This window comes from Aethina tumida, chromosome 3 (genome assembly GCF_024364675.1).
Source record: "Aethina tumida isolate Nest 87 chromosome 3, icAetTumi1.1, whole genome shotgun sequence".
NCBI classification, from domain to species: Eukaryota; Metazoa; Arthropoda; class Insecta; order Coleoptera; family Nitidulidae; genus Aethina; species Aethina tumida.
In genome coordinates this window covers 26,717,027-26,730,789 of record NC_065437.1, presented here as the reverse complement: position 1 = coordinate 26,730,789, position 13,763 = coordinate 26,717,027, and the positions used below count along the sequence as shown (strand labels likewise).

General features: G+C 30.4%; 2 protein-coding genes across 12 annotated transcripts in view; both read left to right on the top strand.

Annotated features, from left to right (window-relative positions):
- LOC109595764 (uncharacterized) overlaps positions 1–9,083 on the top strand; it is a 51,444-nt gene extending 42,361 nt beyond the window's left edge. For all 3 annotated transcript variants that reach the window (XM_020011189.2, XM_020011188.2, XM_020011187.2), the window contains exons 3-6: positions 269–517; positions 6,276–6,462; positions 6,943–7,077; positions 7,564–9,083. In XM_020011189.2, coding sequence (XP_019866748.1) covers positions 269–517; positions 6,276–6,462; positions 6,943–7,077; positions 7,564–7,693 — 701 coding nt within the window. In that variant the 3' untranslated portion in view covers positions 7,694–9,083. The remainder of the gene's footprint in view (positions 1–268; positions 518–6,275; positions 6,463–6,942; positions 7,078–7,563) is intronic.
- A 930-nt stretch (positions 9,084–10,013) lies between these two features.
- The window catches only part of LOC109595746 (histone-lysine N-methyltransferase 2C-like), a 30,230-nt gene continuing 26,480 nt past the window's right edge, over positions 10,014–13,763 (top strand). For 6 of the 9 annotated variants that reach the window (XM_049965204.1, XM_049965202.1, XM_049965207.1 and 3 more), the window contains exon 1: positions 10,014–12,685. In XM_049965204.1, the coding sequence (XP_049821161.1) occupies positions 11,734–12,685 (952 nt within the window). In that variant the 5' untranslated portion in view covers positions 10,014–11,733. The remainder of the gene's footprint in view (positions 12,686–13,763) is intronic. The other 3 variants (XM_049965201.1, XM_049965200.1, XM_049965205.1) reach the window with 3 other exon arrangements.

Sequence of the window (13,763 nt, the reverse complement as noted above, 5' to 3'; positions counted from 1 at the left end):
CGATTATTATTACTAACGGTAACCTCACACGGCTCATGATTATCCTCGTCCGCGTTTTGCTAATAAATTTGTGGTGATGCGGAACCGATTTTATACGTTTAATTAACGAGTTTCCTGCTAAACGGCGCTCGTGCATAATTTCATTATGCGTCTACAAACGCAGGTGGTTCCATTAATCACTGGTCCGATTTAGAGACGTTAAAGGAATTGTATTGAGAAAACGAAGAATTTCAATACATATTTATTTTATTATTACTTTTTGTTTCAGCGGCTTCGTACAGAGGCCCAGGCGAGGACGAGGGTCCCGATCACTATGCGGCCAGGATCGCTTTCACAGGCAACTCCAGGATCTTGGGACCGGCCTGCATTGTTGTGGGGGTGCTGATGTTGGTCGCCGGTTCCGTCCTGTGTATCCTGATAAGAAGGGCGAGACGCAGGGAGCAAACCATCGGGTTCCACTGTCCCCTTCATGGCGACTTCTATCCTCTCAGTCCTGTTAGCAGCTCAAGAACTCTAGGTACGTAATTTATTATAAAAAAACGCAACACACAACAAACTACTAGTTTCACATTTTTAAATATACTTATATCTAATTGATAAATCAAGATTAATAAAGAAACAAATTTTCAAATATTATAAAACAGTTTTCTTAAAATATATTTGAAAAATACATACATAAGTAACTATTATTATCGTAGCCACTTGGCAGATTTATTTAAATTTGTTAATAAAAGCAATCATTGACTTATTTAGTCGCAAACTTTTATCCACAAAAAATTAGATTAACCTGTTACATAGTAAATCAACGATAACAGAAAAAAAAACTATAAGTACTGATAGTACAGCCCATATTTATAATATATTTTAATAAGTTTCTATAATTGTAGCCACCACTATGCGTTAATAATCTTCAATTATATGGATACATTGTTTAATACTATTTCAATGGCTAAAATCGAGTGCGTAGTTACAAAATAAAGAATAATGAACAGTTAATTTAATTTTTGTTGTATAAACTTTCAAAAAAATCTATGCAGTGCTTATTAATAAAAAAATCTTAGTTTTAGTATCTTGTTTACTTTTGAATTGTCCTTTGTGATTAAAGTTATCAGAATACATAAAAGTTTCTTCAGTAATTATCCAGATAATTAACAATTTTTGATTAATATAAATATGGGATTTTTAAAAGCCTATCTATTATATTAAATAAAATCATCAAATTTTACTGAAATATGATATATCACATCACATATCGGTAAATATTTCTTGTATTAAAAATAATTCTATTAGCTACAAATTAAAAAACTAAATATTCTGCTAACTATTTACTAAATGTCACTAATCTCTACAAAATTCGCAAAGTAAACTAAGTTATTATAGTACCTTGTGGAAAGAAATTATTTTCCGAATTAAAATTACGTATTGTATCGTTCTTTCAATCTGATGAGAGAAAAATCAATATCACTATATTCTTTTACAACAAGATTTGGTAATGTGGAAGGAAAAAATAAAACAGGACGACCAAGAAAAACCAATAGATTTCAGGATGAACACATTTTATCCTACTCCAAAAAAGATCCTTTCCTGAGTCCAAGCAAATTAAAAGGTTTACTTGAGACACAACTTGAAATTAATGTTTCTTCAAGAACTGTAAGAGATATATTACTACAAAGGGGTCTTCATGCAAGAAGATCAGACTAAAAAACTACTATTATCAGAGAAGAACAGATGAGTCAGAGTTTAGTTTACCAGGTCCCTGAAATCAAGTTTAATCTGGTTAGCTGAGATGGAATTTTATATGTAAGGCTCGGAGTAAGTTTAACCAAAAGCTTACCATACTCACTCTTAAACACGGTCGGTAATAGTAGGGGGCAGCTTTTCAGGTTTTAGAATAGGTCCTCTTCTGTGAGTAGAGGGTATTATGGATTGTTTTATGAATAAAGAAATATTCTGGAATAACATGGTACATATATTCAGATAGAAATATACCACTAAAGCTTTATTATCAACAAGATTATGAGCTGGCCATATCAATTTCCCGATCTAAACTCCATTGAAAACTTATGGGAGAGAGTGAATAACAAAATAAGACACAAAGAGTATAGTAATCATCAAAATTTATTCACGGTTCTGCAAGAGTCCTGGCAAAATATGGATCCAAATATTTTTGACTCTGTTGCTTTCCATGAAAAAAATGTGTTCATAATAATGGGAATTTTACAATATATTAGTGTAGAAATAATTAAAATCTAATTACAAATTATTTATAGTAATAAAATTTTAAAAAACATAAATTCCTCTACTTTTTTCCAGCCCAAAACAAATACTCATCAATAAAATTAAATTCTTTATTTTTTTTATTCTCTCAGTATGTAATTGTTAAATTTACAAGAAATAAGTTAATTTTCAATATACATTTTTTGAACATAATTTCCAGGGCAAAAATTATTTAAATTTTAAAAAAGTTCTTCTACTTTCTATCAAAGCTGTATATTTAAATATTTTCTGACATTTTCTAAATATAATAAAAATTATTTCTATTTGTAGAAAAATCAGGCGTGCCACCCAAGAATTATACTTATCTTAATAAGGAATATAATTAATAGATAACTGTAACTCCTTTCATTATAATGTTTATAAGATAATTGTAATAACGAGAACTTGCATGTAACCTATTTAATTGATCTGAAACATGAAAATTCCGCATGAAAGTTAACTTTATCTGTCATACATGCAATAAATCATAGATTGTACGACTAAAATTAATCATGTAGTATCAATGGGCAAAGATTTAATTCTATACATAAAACCTTATAACAAGTTTAATAGTCGATAATTGATATTGATCACGAAATTATTTATAAGACAATAGAAACAAAACTTTATTAAACTCAAAACTTCCTTAATCTTCATTCACCATTAATTTCATAATCGTGCTCGAGCGTAATGGCAAACTCTGAAAATATATACCCAATTATCGTTTCTCCACAAATTAATTGAAATTACGTCTGCTCAAAACTTTTTAAGTTATAAATAATTCCAAGTTATCCGAGCTTCTTTAGTGACGCACATTGTCGTAAGCATTCTTCGGCGTTGCTCCTTCGGAAGAAGGTCTCATTGACGTCAACGTTTCATAAATTCATTGAACCGTTCAGGGAACCAGCAACTACACCCTTAATTAATTCAGCCAACACGTGTCATACATTTGACACCGAAAATGCAACAAGAAACCCCGTCTCTGTTTAATCCATTAAAGGACAATCACTTCGCTTGCCTCGTGGCTGACGGGTTTCTGGTTTGTTACTGGTATCGGATTGCATAAAGTTAATACTGAATAATTTCCCGTTTATTCACTTTATAAATCTTGCGGTGAACACTGAAAAGGTTTACTTGATGGTAAATTTAATTCACTTTAAAGTAAAAAATATTTTAATAGCAAATACACTTAAAAGGTTTTAATGGAGTTTAATCAAAGACTCACTTCCGCATATTTAATGAATTCTGAATGGGCTTTCTGAAAACCTAACTAAACGAATAACAACTTAATTAAAATATTATGTAAATAAGTTTTTTATTTCCCAATTTATATTAATTACACACGGGTGCTTTTCACAAGGGAAATTCACTTAGCAATAAATCGTCCACGCCCCCGGAGTTTTCACGACCCGTCTTTGTAATATTAATGGCAAATATTAAACATTAATAATTGTTAGCCGACGGTGCTGGGTTGTGCAACTTTGCACAGTCATGCCCGTTTCGATCTAAATTTGCTCTATTGCGACACACCGTTAAAAGAAAGTCGAGAAGCTCGATTCGTGACCAAGCAATGCGGAAAATGTATTCGATGTATTGTTTTTAGTTAAAAGTTGTATAGTTCATTGTAATGTGGGATGTTTGCTATCTATACGTATACATTCTTTACTTCCAATATTCTATTTGCATAATCATGCAAAATTACAATCAGTGCAGTTGACAAAAGCAGGAAATCTAACCAAGGACATGTCATAAATAGGACGTCGTTTTATTTCTTGTCGAATACAAACTCGTGGTCAGTTTCTTCATTTCAATGCTTCCCTTTTAAATTGTTCTCGTTGTTTTTAGTTGAATTATCTTGTCGGTTTTAAAGAGTAAGTTCGAATGAAGCGGATTTAATTAAAGTTAAATATTATCAAAGTGAACTAAAAACCAGTAAAATTACTTAATCGTTAAAACAATGACTGATTTCACACTTTGATACAATACAATCGTATAATTATTTTATTTCAAAGTCCACTGTAAACTGTGACAACAACTAAACATGCACTGACAACAGATCTTTTATTACAAGGACTCTATTAATGATAGTCACGTCATTTCGTACTTTTTTAATTGTGCTATAATCGCAAAAAGTCCTCTAATCATTTAATTAGAGTTTAAGGAAATACTAATTAACCCATAAAGTGATCTAATTTCCTATACGAAAACCGTGTGACTTTCTAATGAATTATTTCACTGGATTATGCTCATGTCAAATGGTTTATATCATTTTGTATTCTAGGGATATTGAATGACACAGAAACAATTTGTTTACATGAAACAGTGGCATGTTTGTGGGCGAATTTGTTTCCTATACAACGATATCGTTTTTTTTTATAAAACGGTACGGAGAAAAGTGTAATCGATACCAGTTATGTGTAAACAAAAAAATAAAAGGACTGCATATGTGTACACTATATAAACTTTCTGCTGAATGAAATTATTGAATTTTAAATTGGAAAATGGTGAAGATTTTAATTTATATATCTATGATATGTGCAGTATTTCCGCTGACAGGATGATTATGGAAACTATGGTTAAGCGAAATTTGATGCCTTTTCTAGCGTGTACTTCACAAGGACGTTATCACTCCAGTTATTAGTCAAACAAATCTTGACATTACTATTTTTAGAGTGCAAACATTTTTTATATTGTATATAATATATGATCATTAGTATACTCCATTCAAACTTCATACTTGCCAAGGTAACAATCAGAGATAAAGACTATTTATTATTATTATTATTATTATTATTCATTTAAAATTACGGTAAATGATATCAAATGTAATGTTTATTTTTATACTAAATTATTGGGTTCATAGGCATAAAAAATACCTATTTTTAACAAAATTTGGTGTGTACACTCTTCCATATGAGGACAAAATATTAGATTAGATTTTGACCCTTTTTGCAACATTTATTTTTGTAAAATTTGTCTGTGAGATCTCCGGACCGATTGAACACTTATGGGGCCATAGGTAGGATATTTCGACATCAGCTCTCCCTTCACAGATTTTGTCGGGCGAAATTGACCATCTCATTAGATCAATGTCAAGGCAATTCAATAAGTGTCAAGTTCAATCTATTATTTGTTAAAAAAAATATTAATATGATCAATATATTTGCAAATGTCCAGTATCTCAAACTGCATCAATAAAATCTGATAGTTGTTTTCTTTTTTACACGTCGCAAATGTGTCAATTTGCACCCTAATATTTTTCGAAATGTTAATATTACCATCGTAATTATAAATATTTTAGTATTTAATAATTACTAAATAATATGGAAATATATTTTTGCGAGTGTGACACGTCTCACGAATTATATTAAAAATTAATGAGTGTATTCCATTTTCTGAAACAGTTGACGTATTCTCATGTGAAATATTCATCACAGGTTCCAGTCTGGAATATCTAATAAAGTATCGATTAATTATTAGTAATTCCACATCGACCTAAGATTTCCACAAACTTCTTGACGTATATTTCCTCGTCTATTATTCAACGTTTTATTATTATATAAATTTATCGTTTTTCATTTATTATATTAATAAATTATTTTTGTTTTCATTGCGACTGCTTCCACATCATTTCATCAAATAGTGTTGAATTTGTTATCTATAATTATTAAAAAAATAATAATTTGTGAGTGTGAACATTGACGAAATAACCAATTTCCTTGCTATCAAAGACAAACATATTGTTCCAGTTAATCTTCTACACAAATATTTGACTTCTTTTCTAAATGAAACCCCATGTGATAAGCTAATACTGAATTACATTTAGTATTTGTTTCAGAGATTGTTTTTGTTTGTTAATCATGCGACTTTTAAATTTAATTAAAAGAAAACCTATTGATAATCAAGTGCACTGTTTCCACGTAGCTAATCGATACTCAATTGACACGGTTCTCTCCTACTTATTTTAAAATCTCACATTTTCATGTATGTTATTAATACATAACATTTTCATATTCCAGTGGGTTTGGAACGTGGAGGCAAGTGCTCATTCTGCTGGCCACGAAAAAGAGGTCCGGGTGCAATTGCAGTAGGTCCACCCCAGTGTCCCCACAGCCAGGTGTCAAGCACGCGGAGTTCTTTGGCGAGTTCGCCGCACAGCCAGTGCCCCACGCCCCTGCCATTTCTAGTTAATTCCGGTTCTGTTGGGTAAGTACCTATTACCCTTGTTTATACGTATAGATTCATATAAACAAGTGAGTGGTCGTCTAATATTTTTTAGTTTAGTCGGAAATAATGCGTCACAGAATTTCATAAAATTCATTACGATTGAATTTTTAATGGCTTATATCAAATTAAGTATAAAAATTATTAAAAAATATTCAGTATTTTTAGAAGTCAATCATTTTTGAAAAGAGTAAAACATTTTATAAATATTGTAATTGACAGTACTAATTATACTACAGTACTGCAAATAGTTTGAGAATCGAGACGAATCCTTCTACGAATTATACATAACAATAACAATTAGCTAACCCAATTATGTAATAGCTAATCGTTCACCTAATTGCATTCAAAATTGTTAATAAAGTCATCAAGCCTCATAATTAGGTTAACAATGTATATTTAATGAGTATTTATCAAGATAATGCTCTGCTAATTAATTAATATGATGTTTTGTTGTTGCAGTGGAATTGTAGCACCCATAGGTCAGCAGTCCCCAGATCAGACGTTCGGATCAATTCGTTCTCTGGCCAACAGCCGGGAAGTGGCCAGTTTTCCACTATCAAGAACACCAACACCACCACCAAATTCGTTTGAAAGGTAAACATTGGAATGGGTTTAAAATTTCATATTGGCAAATAAATAAATATCTTGCAATGCAATCTTGGCTTTCACGAAAAATTCTTGTTTGACAGTAGGTTCCCATCATACTTTAAAATTGCAAAGTAAACTGGTTCATTAGATAAAAGATTCGAAGTTGAAATCAAATTAATTACATAATTGATGTTACTCATTATAAAAGTATTAGTGACTCCTTACCTAAATAAAAATAGCGTAGGTGTAACATTATATATTTCTCGAAGCCAATATGGATGTAAACTAATTTAACAACAAAAATTAAAATAAAACTAATTACGTAAATAATACCCACATTATGAATTCCAGAACTTAAACCTGGCATCTTTCATTTTATCTAACTTCTAATTATGATCAAATTAATTGTAAAATTATTTATGTAATAATAATAATAATGCAACTTTTTATGACTTGTAATTAAAATTTGGTAAATTTTACTGTTTATTTCAGGAGTCCAAATCTAGTCCAAGTACCAGATGAAGAGAAGCTCGTCGATTCCCAGTTCGAAACGGTGCCAGTTTACAGACCTGGTCCCAGAAAGTCCGTATCCATCGTCCTGCCATCGGAGGAAAAGGGATGACCTGTGGATTTGTAGTTTGTACTTCCTGTTGGAACCACACATGATCACATTTTGTAGTATTAGTTAAAACTTCAATGGTCACTCGATTCTCTCAAACTTGAAACATTTTTTTAATGCATAAAAGACTAGCATGTTAAGTTTCTTAGGTGGTATCTACAATGGATTATACATAGGTATATTGTTATTGAATGAATCAATAACTATGCGTCGTAGACTGATAATCGTTTTTCTATTTGTAAGGCGTACTGCTGTTTAATTAATATGCATTCAACTGGTGCATATGAGGTTGAATGGTGGTGTCAGTGATATTTTTAATTTATTTTCCAATCTGTACAAATTTTCACACATTACATTAGTTATTAGGGCCTGTTTGCTTAGACGGTTTAATTTTTTTCTAATTGGCACGGTTATTATTAACTAGAAGAAAGATATAAGACTGACAAGAAATGGATTAAGAATGGTACTTTTTGTAAAGGTCTTTTTATACACATATCATGTTGAATTTGAGAAAAATTAAACCAAAACGTTTAGATTATTATTAATCTATTGCAGTTTTTTTTGTTATCATCGCACGTTCAGTTTTTTATTGTCCGTCCCTTCTGTGCCAAAGTAAGGTTAATAAAAATTTGGCATTCACTCAAAATTACAATTCACTTTATTGTATATAATATTTGAACTATGTAAAAGGATTATGTATAATTATTTTGTTAACTATAAAATTTGGACGATCCTAAATCCCTTTTATAATAGGCTATTCAATCCTAGAAATGGAAAATCAAATGAAATCACCTTCAAAATAAAATTTTATTTTGATAAACAAATGTTTGTTTAATGTGGCTTCAAAATTATTAATTTTTTATTTTTAAACAAAATTGGTTAGATTGCCTAATTAATATAGATGTTCTCATTAATTATAATATTTTTACCGTTTTATATATATTACAGTAATTTTTTGTATACAACACTATTTTATTTATCCAGTTAGTACTATACATGACGTTAGCACTTTTCCACTCATGTGTATGTATTTTCCCATTGCATTTTATATTGTATATTATAGTATAGAATGAATATGACGTGATATGTATCGTTAAAGTAGAATATATGTTGAGGCTGACTATAATAAGGTAGATAGAGTAAGTTAAATGTATTTACTCAACATATGTATCAAATAAGACGATTGACATGTTAAGAAAATGAATTTTACATATTGCTTTTGATTAATGTTCATATTATTAGGTTTATGTTCAAAATTCATTTTCGTAATTTGTATGTTGTAGTAAACGTTTGCTCATAACTATCTAATGGATTTAAAAATGAAATGTAAATTGTTTCATTTACCACCGTCATTGTTTAAAATAAAATGAAATAAATAGGAGTTTTAAATGTAGATTTGTGTCTTATTTATGAAAATGTGTTTATGTTTATGAAATGTGATTAAAACATTTAAATAAAAAATAAATATTAATTTGTTTTTGAAAATCTCATTCATTATATTTATTCTAAAAGAGAATCTCATTAGATTTACTGAAGGAATATGAAGAGATTAATAAAATAATTAATTCCTGAAAACGTTAAGAAAAATCATTTGTATGAATTTAACAATTTTTCTAACTATGTGGTGATATAAAATATTAAATATATATTTTCTAAACGTATATATTTAATCTTTGATTATATTAAGGTATTTGAGATTAATTAATTATATTAATTTATTAAATTAAAATTTATTTATATTTTTAAGACATTAAAATGTCACTTAACAGTTTTATATAAATACATAGGATTAATTATTAACTTTTTTACATTGAAATAATTTGTTAAAACCTCCTATAATCAGTTTGGCAGAGCATTAGGCAGCATAAGTTTCCGGTTTTTAGTGTTTATTAAGAAACTGATTTAAAAGGGAAATTTAATTAATTTGAACAGATTAATCTACTTCAATGTTAATGTGATAACTGTTTTAAATAACATTGTTTTCCAAAGTAAAATTTAAACATAATATATTCGTGTGATATCATTGGCATTTTTCATATAAAAAACTTACGTGTATGTTCTGTGGTTGATATATCCCATAGGGCACTAATTACAAATAATCACAATAAACTGAACCGCACCACTGAAGTTATTTAGGGGAGCAAGCCAAGTTCGCCAAGCAATCGATTAATGCGTGGGTCGATATGTTATCGATGATAAGTCTGATTGCCTTTAAAGCGGGGCACGTGGAATGAATAACACGAGAGCATAATATTTCTTATTTATTCTATAGTACATCTGTAATAACTAAGAATTATAAATTTAAATGCTTATTTAATATTAAATGAAATGCTTGAATTTCTTAAATAAGTCAAACCAGGGACTGTCTCTGATCTATTTAATACAAATTTATTTACTTGTAAAGAACAAAAGTTTTTAAAGAGAATTGTTTTAAATTTCATTTTCCAATCCCATCTTTACCATATAACCCTTATCTCATGAGATAAAGGTTTCTTTACCTCAATGATTATTTCACATAAATCAACCCCCACTCATCAAGATAATTGGTGTCCATATACTTATCTAGAAGTATGCCACACGTGTGGTGATATTAAGATATTGTTACTATAAGGCTTACAATGGATATTACAATCAATTGTCAATAAAAAATGAAATAAAGGTTAAAATTTTCATAAAATAATTTTAATAAAATATAGATAAAGGTATTATCAGGGCATTATGTTTAGTAGGAACATAATAACGAATACAGCCATTGGATAAATATCTACGACAAGGACTCCACGCGACTTTTTCCACGAGGGCCTTTTTATATGACTTATGAATATTCATGTGTATAATAAAAGTGTTCGGTCGTCGACCTTTTAATGCCGGTATAAAGTATACTTCCTTTATTAGTAATTTTTTGAAATTATAATCAATTATTTTTACATCCATAAATAATAATTTTGGACAAACAAGTACAAAGGAAACGTGATTAAAGGGAAAAAGTGGTAAAATACATATATAAAATTGTTTATTTTGAAATAAAATGTGAAAATTAAATGAATTTTAAAGTTTTTTATGTATTCATTTAGGTTATAATTCATTTATTATTATCTTTTCAATGCGTTTCCCCATTTTGACAAGTATTTCATTGCAGTGCATGCAACTTGGTAGACAAAATGGCGGCTTTATTAGAAAAGTAGTGTGTGTACCTAAGGGAAATTTCACTATTTCAACTTATAAAATGCATTATTATAAACTCATAAATTCGTTTTTTACGAAAATATAATAATATTTATTCCGTCTTTTTGCATTTGTAATTAAATTTCGTCAATGTTTTGTTATATTGGCAACTCATTAGTATACGTGTTTTCGAAAGCGTTGTCGGATGAAATTTTAACCTAGAAATGTTGTTGATTTCGGAGTAGTTTTTAATATTTATAATTAGCAAAATTAATAAACTGTCCTAAATGTATACATTAATATAAATTATATTTTTAGAGTATTAGTATTCGTGCATAAATAAATTAAAGTTTGAAGGATATTAGAGAAAGGATGAGGGATTTCATGCGGTACGTGACAACGCCGCGCGATGTTGTCGCATTGTTCGTGTCGTTTCGTTGTCGGTCGCCGAGATAGTCTCTCCCACTTTCTTTAGCTAGTGACTTTTTTGTGTTGTTACGAAATGTATACAAATTTACCATGTAAAGTAATAATTTAATGTAAGTGTGAAAACCGCCGTGAATTTCGGAGCGACGCCCTCAAATTTCCGCCCGCGTTCCTCGACGAACGGCCGCGAGAGTTTCTTCGGCATCACTGAGCACAAATTGTCATGGCGCTGGAGTCTTCAGAATTACAATTAACGATGATGGACCTGGATAATTCGTTGGTCCAGCGGCCAAATGCGTTTTCAGTGGTGCAGAATGCAAGTTTCGGGTCGCGGGACCGCTTCCGGTTCCATTAGTGCGGAAAACTGAGTGTGCTAGCGCTTTTCAAATGTATTGTTGATATAACCTTGGTGTGTAGCTTTATTGGTGTATTTGGTGTTTTAGTTTATCGAAATGGATGAAATACCAGCGTGTCTAGATCCTGACGAACTGATAATGGATCTAGACGATCCGGAAGGGTCGGATCTGGAGGATGATGATGAGGACATTATCGATGATCCCATTCCATCACCCTTCCAACTGCCTTCCTCAGGTCCCGGATCTACCGCCACTTCAGTCACATCTTCACCCCCTAACAATGAGGATATTCCACCTCCCTTCAATTTCTCTGGAAAACCTCTGGTCGGGATCAAAAGGGGAAGAGGCAGGCCTCGACGTGAAGGAGGTAAATACGGCCAACCAAACCATTATCCATCTAACAAATTTGCGATTGTAGGTAAACCAACGCAGAGACGAACTACTGGCGCTCCGAGAGTGCGCAAGGTGCGTCCACCAGGAATGCCTCGGGGTGGAGGACGTGGTGCCAGACAGGTCCGTCAATTCGATAAGTTCGATTTCGACATCGCGTCACTATCGCAATCCTTCGGCGACGAGACTCCCATGCTGGACCCTGAAACTGGTGCTCTAATATTCAGTGAACGTGAAAGACCTCTACCGACACCTGAGGAACTGCCATATGCACCTGAACAGTGGCCAGGAAAAGTATGTGCCTTTTGTAACTTAGGGGAAAGGAGCCAATTGGGGCAAGGAGAAATGCTTCGTTTGAATTGTCCAGAGGGATTCATACCACAGAGGCTGGCCTCTGATCAAAATGGTAACCAAAACAGTTCGAATCAGTTGCCTGAAAAGGATTCTGGTGATAAAAGTCCCAGGGGACCTGTTACTTGTAGGCGTCAAAAAAGTTTTAACAAGTGCCGGCATCCATCATTGACTAGTGAATATATTGACGAGTTAACAATTATTGGCTACAATGAAGAACCTGATGTCACAACTATTTTTGAAGCAAATGGACAGTTTTATGTTCATAGGAGTTGTGCTTTGTGGTCGAAGGGGGTTAAGAAAAATGGTTTGTACTTTAGAATTATTGGAATTGTCTCAAGATAGTGGTCTATAATATTTGCAGATAATTTTGAAAACAACTAACTAAAAATGTACAAAAACAAAACAATTAAATGTAAAATATTTTTTTAAATTACAGTTCTATTGACAGCCAAGTTATAATTAAGTAATTTTTTTTCAAATAAATAAAGCATTTTTTTTTTTAAACAGTGAATTTAATATTGGGCAATAAATGAAGATATTAAATTTGTTTATATATGTAGATCCATTTTTGATTATGAAATTTTGTACTTTATTTTAATTATAACATCATATTTAAAAAAAAATGATTATGCATATTAATTTAATTGATTGATTTTTATAAATTTTGAATTATAATATAGCATTTCATTTATTTTATATTGACCATTTTGTAAATATTTGGTTTTCCTTGAGTTACTTAATTTTTATTAATAAATAAACAAAATTTTTAATTATTACTTGGTCTTGTCAATTTGTTGTTAAAATAAACTGTAAACACGTCCAAATTAATATATACTGTCTTTTGATTTTGTATATCACTGATATGCTATTAATTAATTAATGATACATTTTTATATAATCTAATGTTGTTTTCTAATTATTTAGACTGAAAATCAATACTCATTAAAAACACAAAACATGTCACTGTTTAGACACTATGAAATAAAAAATAGAAATTGGAAGTTATTTGATTAAAAGTTTTAATTAACTTGTATATATTTCTAATTGTATTTTAATTTTATTTTTTCATATATAAAATTACTTACCACAGTATGCATTACTATTCCTTAAATAATATTATCCAAATGATAATATTTGTGATATGCAAAATTGCTATCTTCTGTTATATGATAGTTTAATGATGTTTACACTTGCAAATTAAGAAACGATTCTAAACACATGTGTATAATAAAGTATTTCCTTTCAATATGAATTGATAGCACTGATAATTTTGAATGTACACGAATAATATATGAAAACCAAAACATGATACGCCATTCCATAGGAATTTTATCATTTTTTTACCATACTAACTACCTTTCAACATTATTTACTAATGTACC